This window comes from Electrophorus electricus, chromosome 19 (genome assembly GCF_013358815.1).
Source record: "Electrophorus electricus isolate fEleEle1 chromosome 19, fEleEle1.pri, whole genome shotgun sequence".
Lineage (NCBI taxonomy): Eukaryota > Metazoa > Chordata > Actinopteri > Gymnotiformes > Gymnotidae > Electrophorus > Electrophorus electricus.
The window spans coordinates 11519457-11531305 of NC_049553.1; the positions used below are offsets into that span (position 1 = coordinate 11519457).

The following is an 11849-nucleotide window of genomic DNA, read 5'->3' on the forward strand; positions in this document are numbered from 1 at the left end:
GATCTTGATCTATGCGGTGGCTAATGAACGTGTATTTGCCTTAGTCCAGTCTTGGTCATTTACAGTTAAATATCCTGAAGACCATAAGCTAGCTAAATGTTGGGCTAATAAATGGATAAATAAATTAAATACTATTAACTATTGTGCTATGTGAACTTGATTCAAGCACCATGAGGTATGAAGTATGCAAGAAGTGTCTTATTTTGTTTAACTTTTTATCGTTTTGAGCCTTAGAATATCTTGATTTAAAATGTCTATAGTTTGAGACAAAAACTCTCCCTATTACTCTACGCCTATCGTTAAGACGCCTGCCTGACTTGGGTACTAAACCCGAAGCAGTAAAAGTAAAACAGAGTGAGAAGGTGGCGTTAGGATGGAAAAAGATGGTTTAGTTTTGGAACAATAAGTAAAGTTATGCGCGAAGATGCTAAGAATGCAAGGCTGATATAGATGGAGTAGGTTATTTATAGAATTACAGAAACGAATTTACATCTCAGACATTCCTTAAGTTAGACGTTGGGCAACGAAATCGACAGGCTCATCAGTCCTGAAAGAGTCAGCTTTGAAGCCAGCATAAGATTTCCCATCTCTAAGCACACCGCGGTTACGCCATCTGCAGTCCGCAAAAGCTCAGTTGCGTTATCCACAGTGACTGCTCAAATGCGCACCTACATTTTGTAATACGGTAGCCAGCTTGTGAAACGACGCAGGGGGTAATTTTATTGCATTTTTAGTGCAGACATTGAAAAGCTAAAAGAAATGTTTCAGCTTAATTAAACATATCTTACTGAGGTCTAATGTGTTAAAACGTATGTAGAAAAGTCTAAGATTTGTTGGAAATTCAAACCTTCCCAGTTAAAATCTATTTTCAGTTAAATCCACTATTTCCACAATAAATGGGCTAAGGCCAAAATAATAAGCTGTTTTATGGCAAACTTCCCTGCTACAGAAGAAAGAGAAATCACATTGCTTTCATTCCCTGTCTCCCTAGCCTCACCACAAACCAGGGGAAAAAGAAACTATAGGGCAGAGGCGGCGACTTTGTGACAGGCAGTGAGACAGAAGAGTGGCAGGTGTTGCTGTACTCCAGTTCCTCGGCCACATAGTCAGCGGTGAGGCCACTGAACTGTAGAAAGTCAAGGCAGTTGCTCAGTAAAAACATGCCTGATTTGAGTTAAGAACTTTGTCCTAGACTACAGTTAAACTGGGATGGACTGTGTGAGGTGCTGGAGTGGTTGTCTGAGGGAGTGTACTGGATCTGGGTTGACCAGTGGACGCTGGTGGTCCACTGGGGCCAACATGCCCAATACCGCCTCCAGGAGAGCGAGGACCAAGCAGCTAGGGTTGACTAGCCTGAATTTCACCTGTTTTTCTCTCTGTGTGCCCTACTAATGCTGCTGTTCAAAGCTGAAGCCCCAACAGCCCAACACTCTCCAGCAACACTGCATTAGTGTGCTCCACCTGGTTGGGGTTGTTTAGAAGCCTTTAGAGGGTCTCCTTTCTCAGAAAAGCTGACTGTTAGAATGTGGTTGATGGAGAGTGCTCAGTAATGTGACTGTCTAGCTGTTCTCTTGCTACTCATCCTTTCAGATTGGCTTCAAAAGAGTGCCCTGAAAATACAATTGTTTAAAAACAAACAAACAAACAAACAAAAAACTCAGCAGTAAAATAATGTAACAGTGAGATCTACAGTGCTGCACTTACAAAAACATTCCTGATTACAGTACATTACTTACCAGTGCAGTGACTTACAGGGACATACACACACGTAGGAAATACTTACAGTGCTGTTTAAATTATAAAAGGGTTTATCCATCTGAATTTAATCTATCAGAATATTTCGTGACTATGGGCTGGTAAAATAAAATTTATGTGTTGCACAACACTCTCTTCAGATTTTGATGTTTATTATTTTCAACTGTAATAATTATGAGTTTAAAAAAGCAACATCACACACCTGTATGATACCTGAATTATATAATGGTGATTTTATCAAATACACTTTCCAAAATCATTCTGGATGAAGCTTTACCTTGAATAACCCCCCCACACTTTGTCTCAAAGCTGTGAGAAATACAAAGAAACTCTAGAACTAATGAACAAATCAACATTTCACTTTACAGTGCTCTAACCTCCACATTTACACCAATAAGATAAATTGTTACAGTAGCAATCTAATGCATTTCAGTACTACACAGTGCTTCTTAAAGCATCCTGCTCATCATATGAGACTGAAACTGCTAACGAGCTAAAGATGCCATCTTGCATCATCAACAAGCCTAAACTCATTGATGACCATATGGTTTGTATCAACACAGAGATATGAACATGAAGCAATGCCTGAATACTTAAACAAACAAATAAATATATAAGCGGGACACAAACGAATACAAAGAAAATTCATCCTGAGATTTCATTTCCCTACATCTTATGTTATTGCCATAATTAACATCTCTACTATCTCTATGTTTTACATTCCTGCTTTGGCCTCACAGACACGCTTGTGTTTCCTGTTATCTTTGTTACAGAATGCATCCTGTGAACCATAACTGGCAGAGCTGAGCTCCATTACAGCACAGTCTTCTCCTTCAGGGTGAGCATTTTGAGCTCCTTTCCAGTCATCAGGCTCAGTTCCAGCCCAGAACCTGGTGGTCAAGGGAACAAAATAAACAAATCACTATTACAAGTGTGCCATTTTGTTAAAAGCATGTAGACTAAATGCGTAGTGATCTACCATGATATGATCATGTGACCTCGAAATGAACAGGACTTTTCAGTGGTGTCTGTAATGGACCAACCTCGATGTCTGACTGAGTTTTGTACCATCTAACCAGCGCCATTCTCCCTCCACCACAGCATCAGTCAGACCAATCCAGTAGAACTCCCTTCCAGAACCAGGCTTTGATCTTTTTAAGAAATTCTTTAATGAAAAATATTGTGATTATAATCTGTAAAACATTCCGATGAACAGGACAATAAGGGCATAACCTTTCTGTTTTTCAGTGAGTATTTTAGTGTCACAGCTATCACATTCAGACATCATCATACCTGCTCCCCTGAACTGCTGACAATCACCAAATGTCCTCCCGCAGCAACACAAGCATCCTGACTGGCAGTCCAGGTCTCCTCATCAGTAGAGAAGTAGTAACACTTCCCACTGAAGAACTTCCAACCCCGAGCACAGTGGTCTGATTTCATCTTCAGAGCTGCAGCATTGTGATTGCAAAACATTAATACACTGCTCAGAGACAATGCTGAAGAGATCAGGTTATGATACTCAATATAGAAGTCTGATAAATACACAAAATACTGTTTACTTTAAATATCACATAGTGATAAACTAAAGGACATTGAGGTCAGGCATACAAGCATACAAACCAAAATAAATTAACCTTAAATTTTGCCTGCCACTATTCACAGTAGAATTCTATTTGAAAGAATAATGAAACTGAAAATATTCTTTGCCAAATTAGTAGGTGGCCCCAAGTGTTGACTATGTAAATGATAGCTATACTACAGTGGATGTTCTTGTGTAGGCTGCATCACTTAAGATGAATAAATTCAGAGGGAAGATCTTGTATCTGAAGTGTGTTTAACAGCCCTCACTGACTCATCTGCCCTATCTGCTCTACTACAGGGAAACTGGAGTATTAACATCACAACTTACAAACATGGAGAGGCAGTGTGAGCACACATACAAAGACAGTGAGTGAGTGCTTGGTCCATGTACGGTGGTAAATGGACCAAGCACTCACTCACTGTCTTTGTATGTGTGCTCACATGGACCAAGCACTCACTCACTGTCTTTGTATGTGTGCTCACACTGCCTCTCCATGTTTGTAAGTTGTGATGTATTAAAACACAAGTATTGAAGGAATCTTCTTGGTATACAATCAATTATTTTTATGAAGGCCATTGTTTATACTGATTTTTTTTTTTCTAGTTCAGACTGAAACTAGATAGATCTCACTTTGAGACTATATATATAAACACAGGTACTGTACTTTACAAATACAAACATCGAGCTATGATTCAAGATGATTTGTATTTACCTTTCAGTTCATTTGCTAACTTTTCCTTCTCTGTTTGCTAGTATCTCTCTCCCTCATCCATAATGTTCTTTGTTCCTGACATGTAAGAACAAAACTAATCAACCACCCAGTAGTGTGGAGGTCCAGATTAGTTAGCCTCTTATTCTTTATTTGAGGTTTAATATTTCTAGAGGTAAATCGGGATCTCACTTTGAAGTTCACTGATCAAATTTTCCTTTTCTTCCTTCACCTGCTCAATACTCCTCTTCATCTCTGGAAAATCAGGATGACAGCAGTATATCAGCACATCTGAATGTCAATATAAATAACAAAAGGTCAGTAATATATTTCCTCCTTCAATACTATTCCCTAATGTTATTCTATTAGAATAAGCATCTTTCCTTAGCTACTATATGAAGCCCTATGCGCTTGCTGTCTTTGGGGAAGAACTGCACCTCGCTCATTTCCATACCTGTTGTGAAGTTTGTTAACCTGTAAGATTATCATTTTCGATATATTACCTTTCAGTTCATTTGCTAACTTTTCCTTCTCTGTTTGCTAGTATCTCTCTCCCTCATCCATAATGTTCTTTGTTCCTGACATGTAAGAACAAAACTAATCAACCACCTAGTAGTGTGGAGGTCCAGATTAGTCAGCCTCTTATTCCTTACTTGAGGATTAATATTTCTAGAGGTAAATCTAGATCTCACTTTGAAATTTACTGGTCAGGTTTTCCTTTGCTTCCTGCGGCTGTGTATTAATCAATAAAACCAAACTTTGTACGTTTAACTCCAACACAGATACTTAAAGCACTTGTTGAATGACACATTTGAAGGGCAAGGGATATGAGGTAAAACTAACAAGTATACCAGTAAAACAAGCATAAGCGACACATGACATCAGCAGTTTAACATCTCATTGTATCAGGACCTCCTCTTTCCAGTGAAACTGCATACAGGCCTCTTTCTGAAAGGTCAAGCTATTCACCAACTATACACAGGCTGACCCAGAACTTACACCATGTCTGCATGTGTGTGTGTGTGTGTTTGTATATATATGCATCATGAAGCCTCTGCAGATCTCACATTTTTGGGATATGTATCATTGTGGTTCAATGTTTGTATAGGAGTAAAGTCGTCGCCAAAAGTTTAGACTGAAATTTTGGTTTTCAAAAGTCGACTGCTTCAGTTTTTTTAGATCCTTTTGTCAGATGTTTATATGGTATATTGTACAATTATAAGCATTTCATAAGTTTTTTCATAACTTTTTGACAAATACATCAAGTTTAAGCAAAGCCTTAATATTTACTGTGTTGGTCCTTCTCTCTTAAGACTACTGCAATTTGACATGCTGAATATCAGATTCTGGGCAAAATCTTGACAACCCATTCTTGCTGTGACAGTGTCAGTACAGCCCAGTAGCCTTTTCTTGCCCAGACATAGAGCACCCTCACCTCAATACTAATTGACTACACCTGTCTTTTGTTTCAGTTTCTTTTAAAACCTCCCAGTTCCCATAGCATACTCGAAGTATTTTATCCTCATGCATATCAATCCTTACTTGTTCCTGATGTAATTTCTCACTACAGACTCAGCACTTATTGAACTGACCTAAATTTGGATGACTCCGCTATAGACATATGTAATCAACATCTGGGAAGGCTTTGTTTTTGCTCTCAGTCAGTTCTAAATCTCAACTGCTGGACTTCATGAAATCATCTAAATATATTCTCATATTATCTCAATCTCATACATCCACAAATCAAGGATCTGAAATGTGTCTCAATTCCTGTCCACATATCCTACAGATCTCCTCAATGCCATCATAGATGTAGCAATCGCAGCAACCTCACTTACTTGCAACGTTCAGCACCATGACAGGTCATGGTGGCAGGAGGGCTCTGAAATTGCCAATCTGCTGTCCAGAAGGCTGACTTCATCTCAGCACTAGCATCCTTCCACTCCCTACACTTCCTGGCTCTAACAAACATGGATCACCCCTGAGAACTTGCGACTCCGGCTGCTCTGTCCTCTGCCTTTCCATTCACCCATTCTCTGAGGCGTCTCAGCAGGGGTGGTGGCACAGGTTTACTATTGTCTCGAGAGTGGCGTTCCACTCCACTTTCCTTCTCTACTCTTTCCATCTCCTCTTTTGAATTTCATGCCATTACAGTCCCTTTCCCCACCAAACTTCGTATCATTGTCATCTACCCCCCTCCAGGTTCTCTAGATCACTTAATTGATGAGCTTGACATCTTCCTGAGTCAATTCCCCATTGAAGCAAAACCACTCATTCTCCTTGGGGACTTCAACCTTCCCTCTGCATCCCACCCTGCATTCTTCTGCTGTTGACAGCATTCAACCTCACCCTCAACCACTCTCCTCTACCTGCTTAATGAGACAATGTTCTAGACCTGATCTTCACCCGCACCACTACCACATTGGACATCGCAGCCTTCTGGACACCTCTCGCACCATCACTTTTTATCCTTCTCTCTCTCCCTTCCTTCTCTTTCCATCCAGTCCTCCCCAGTGTGTTCCTCCTCCTTCTGTCGCAATCTGCACTTCAAAACTCCCTCTTTTCTTACTTCTACTATTTTGTCCACCCTTCATCACCCTGACTGTCTTCTCCCTCTTTGGATACAGTTACTAATTCTTTCATTTCTACACTCTCCTCATCAAAGAATCTTCTGTGCCCTCTCTCCTCTAGACCTGCTAAATCCTCGCCACCTGCCTCCTGGCTAACAAACACTTCGCAGCCACAGGAGAGAACTAAGGACTGTAGAGAGGCAATGGAGTAAATCTCACCTAGATTCAGACCTCAGCTCATACCAGTCTCTCCTTTCCAAGTTCTCACTGGAAGTAACATCTGCAAAGTCATCCTACTACAGAGAAATTCGAACTATCAGCATCTGATCCACATAATCTCTTCACTTTTTTCTTATCTCCTGAATCCCCCCCCTCCCCCTCACCTCTTACTCCAGAGTATTTCATCACCTTCGAGGAGAAGGTTGCAGCAATCCATCAGTCCTTTTCCTTGGTTTCCTCTCCTCCAACCAATGTGTATTCTTCAACATCCAACTCTGACTTCTTTTTCTCCTCTCCACAGATGAAATTCTTCAACTCCTGACTTCCAGAAATCCAACTACATGTCCACTGGATCCAATTTTGTTCCAGACACTCTATTCCAGACAATCGCAAGAGATCTGCTACCTTTTATCTCTGTCATCCTCAACAACTCCTTATTTTCTGGATACATGCCAACTGCATTCAAAACTGCCAGGGTGGTACCAATCCTCAAGAAGGCCACACACACGACGGCTCCAACGTTACCAACTACAGACCGGTATCACTTCCATCTTTCCTCTCAAAAGCCCTTGAACAAGCAGTTTATAATCAATTGTCCCTTTTCCTCTCTCAGAACCAGCTGCATGATCCTAATCAGTCTGGCTACAAACTACATTCTACAGAAACAGCCCTCATAGCAGTGAAAGAATTCATGCTGCTAAAGCTGCCAAACTGTCATCTGTTTTGATTCTTCGAGACCTTTCAGCAGCCTTTGACACAGTGAACCACAACATTCTTCTTTCTGTTCTCTCCAGGCTGGGTGTGACTGGCTCTGCTTGGAGATGCTTTCCAGATCCACATCCAAACAGTGTAGACTCTCCACTGGTGTTCCACAGGGCTCAGTATTAGGCCCCCATCTCTTCATATATTCATTCTCTTGGTGATGTAATATCTTCTCATGGTTTCTCCTACCACTGCTATGCTGATGACACTCTATTTTTCTATTTCCACCCTTTGACATGCAGGTCTCAAAACATCTCAGACTGCTTGACTGACATCACATCATGAATGACAGCCCACCACTTGAAGCTCAACACCAGTAAAACTGAGCTTTTGTTCATCCCAGGCACTCCCAACCCTTACCATGACCTTACAGTTTCCTTCGAGAATTCCCTGGGATCACCATCCGAAGTTTTCCATAGCCTGGGCATAACTTTGGACAACCAGTTGTCGTTCTCAACTAACGTTTCTAATCTAACCCGGTCTTGCAAATTTCTCCTTTGTGACATATAAAGGATTCGGCCCTTTCTCTCACAGGAAGCTACTCAGGTGCTTGTGCAGTCTCTTGTGATCTCAAAGCTAGACTACTGCAACTTGCTGGTCTTCCTCTAAGAGCCATCAAACCTCTACAACTTGTCCAGAATGCAGCAGCATTACTGGTCTTCAATCTTCTGAAGTTTGCACATTACTCCACTGCTGCACTCCCTTCATTGGTTCCAAGTAGCTGCATGCATCAGATTTACAACCTTAATGCTTGCCTACAAAGCTAAAAATGGACCAGCCCCTTCATACATGAGCTCAATGCTCAAAGCACGATCCGTACCTCAAGTACTTCAAACCTCAAGTATACCTCGGCTTGAAATACCTTGCTTCAGGACTCATAAACAACAAGCATTTTCTGTCCTGGCTCCAAAATGGTGGAATGAACTCGCACTTTCTGTCCAGACAGCAGAGTCCCTTGCAGTCTTCAAATGCAGACTGAAGACCCATCTATTTGCAGAATATTTAAAGGACAACTGACACTGCTCCCATGTTGACTGACTAATTTAATACTTATTGTAGGGTATTGTTTCTGTTTAACAAACTCTAGAACTTATTGTTTATTGCACTTATCATTGTTTAAGATGGACCTTATGTATTTTGTACTTCTAGGTATCAGCATTCATCCCAGTATTCTACAGTATTCTAGTTCATTGGTATGTTGGACCCTATCCTACTGTACTAGGATATTCTATAATAAATAACAGTAAATAACAAAGCACTTTTGTAAGTCGCTCTGGATAAGAGCGTCTGCTAAATGCCATAAATGTAAATGATCGCACTCATCTCATGGTAGCACCTCATGTCCATATGTCCCAAACAGTCTGACGGGGGCTTCATCAGAAAAAATCTTTACCCCAGTCCTCTGCAGCCCAATCCCTATACTTCCTGCAGAAAGTCTATCTGTACTTGATGTTTTTTTGGCAAGAAGTGGCTTCTTTGCTGCCCTTCTTGACTCCAAGCTATCCTCCAAAAGCCTTTGCCTCACTGTGCCTGCAGATGCACTCACAACTGCCATTCCTGAGCAAGCTCTGAACTGGTGGTGAGCCGATCTCATAGTTGCATCCTCTTTAGGAGACAGTCCTGGCACTTGCTTGACTTTCTTGGGCACCCTAAAACCTTCTTCATTGCAATCGAAACTCTTTCCTTGAAGTTCTTGATGATTCAATAAATGATTGATTTACGTGCTATCTTAAAAGCAGCAATGTCCTTGCCTGTGAAGTCCTCTTGATGCAATGCAATGATGACTGCACGTGTTCCCTTGGAGGTAACCATGGTTACCAGAAGAAAACTTCAAGCACCAAAACCCTTTTAAAGCAATCATTCTGCTCTTCTAATCAGCATGACACAGTAATATCAGCTGCCTTGTCCTTGTTAACACTTTCTCCTGAGCTAATGAGAAGATCACTGAATTTATGTTAGCAGGTCAATTTGTGGCAGGGCTGAAATGCAGTGGCTGGAATACAGTAATTTTTGTGATTAAGTTAATTTTCATGGCAAGGAATGACTGCAATTATTTGCAGTTTATCTGATCACTCTTCACAATCTAAATTTAATGCAAACTGCCACCATAAAAATTGAAGCGGCCAACTTTGTGAAAACCAAAATTTGTGCTAGTCTCAACTTTTGGCCCTGACTGTACATGTATGGGTGTGTGCATTGTGATGCTTCTGTATATCAAATTATTGGTGTGATGGTGGCAGGGAAGGAGTGAGACAAGAGTGTATAATTGGAGTCTCTTAGTTCTTCATAAAGAATGAACAAAGCACAGTGCAGAGCTGCTACAATACACAGAAGAAAACACAGACTAAAGCAAAAAGCACTGGCAGTAAAGCTCAAGGCATGTAGGCACAGCAGAGTTTGGAAGCACAGTAGATCGCTGGCAGTAAATGCTCAGGACATCAGCAACACAGGAGTGAGGAATAACAGCACTGGATGACTGATCCTGTGGCAGCACTGGACAAATGTTCCTATAGGCTGAAATCAGAGGGAGACACAAAATGGGCAAAAGAGGCACAAATGCAAGTGGTCAGTAATCAGGAGATTAAAGGTGGGGCAGGTGTGATGTGTAACCGTCATTGTGTCCCTTGGACTGGGTGCCTGGGACGTGAAAGTTGGTAAATGTGAAAAATGCTTCTTTTTTGTTAAAAGAATATTCCAACTTTGCCTTTAATAGACATATAAAATAACTTTCGTAAAAAGTTTTGTTTCTGTTGTATGTCATGCTTTTTTTTTTTTTTACATTAAGATGATATTTTGCCTTGAGAAGTCCAAGTTGAAGTCCTTGCCAGGTCCAAAACTACACAAGCTGTTAGGCTACCTCATTAGTATGTCTTATTGGTAGACAGAAAGATCCTTGTTCTTCCGCTCCAAGTGCAACATATTTGTCACACCCCCTGCTACACTTCCTGGTGGGTTGCCTCACTAGTCTATTAATTACAAGCCACACCTCCTCATACACCTAAAGGACATTACCTGCTCCCTTTGCTGCCAAAGTCCTTTGTGGTAAGTCCTGGTGTGAAGTCTCTTGTGCCTTAGCTGAGTTTCTGAGCCAGTTTTCTCTAGTGTTAGTTGCTGTTTGTAATTTTTCCATTTTGGACTATTTTTTGACTTTGTTATTTTGTTATTTGCAGGTGTGTTACAATATTCACCTTCAGTTCTGTGACTGAATGCAGTTAAACCAAAGTAGTTAAAATCACTTGAAATTACACCACTTTAGGTTTCCATAATATTTTTGATCAACCAATAAAAAAAACATACCTTGCAAATTCTTTTGATTCAATGAACAATTCTTCAAGATGAAATTGTACTGATGTAGTTGTTCTAGAAACCAGATCAAATTAAAATTTGAGAGCAACAGTTATTCACGTGATTTGATGTCATTTCATAGATGCTGATGTTGAATGATTGGTTTGCTATTTAATCTCTCTATTCATAACTGAAGCTTGTCTAATGTCTCCTGAGTTTTGTGAAAACACGCACAAAAAAATCCAGTACTTGTCATCCACATTCATTAACAAGAGAAATGTGAATTGGTTTTGATTATGGTCCATTGATGCACTGTCTATGCACTATGCACTATGCTCATGGCCATTCTAATACTGACCTGTGAGACTGTGAATACACTCTTCATGTGCAACATTTTCTACAAAATCTGATGAGGAGAAAGAGCAGATCAAGTTTTCATAATCAGAAGTGCAGTAAGAAGTCGTTTCAACATAAGCAAATAAGCCACTGTCAAGCAAATATATATATATGGACAAAATATTAACAAACAGGCAAAACCCATGGCTGATAGCAATAGCAATACTTGTTTTGAGTTTTCACTTGAAAAATTAGAAGATAATTAGTTTTTTAGTGACACATCTTTGATTTGAGACTCACAGAGCACTCTGCTGATGAGGGCCAGAGCAAAGACGAAAGCACACAAAGAAACCACAGACACCAGACACAGGTGAAAATTACTGCATTCTTACCATTAGAGGGTAGTGTGGTGCAACCTGAGTAATAATTAGATGCTATGATAATAGTAGATTCACTGTAAGTGCATATTATTGCATTCATGTGCTTAATAATGTTAATGAGGGAAATGACAGATGGAATGTACGTACTGTTTCTATTCCAGACCACACATACATACATACACATATACAAATGGATGCGCATAAATACATAACTAAACATACAAATACACAATAACTCAGGTCAACAA

The 11849-nt window shown here is 40.3% G+C and overlaps 1 protein-coding gene across 1 annotated transcript; it reads right to left on the reverse strand.

Moving 5' to 3' along the window:
* Nucleotides 1-1868: 1868 nt before the first annotated feature.
* LOC113568861 (C-type lectin domain family 4 member E-like) lies at nt 1869-3835 on the reverse strand. Its single transcript, XM_035519994.1, has 4 exons — nt 3802-3835; nt 3049-3206; nt 2799-2920; nt 1869-2645 (listed from the first exon to the last, which is right to left on the reverse strand). Exons 1-4 carry the CDS (start codon nt 3833-3835, stop codon nt 2471-2473), a joined length of 489 nt encoding a protein of 162 aa, XP_035375887.1. The 3' UTR covers nt 1869-2470.
* Between the last annotated feature and the right edge of the window lie 8014 nt (nt 3836-11849).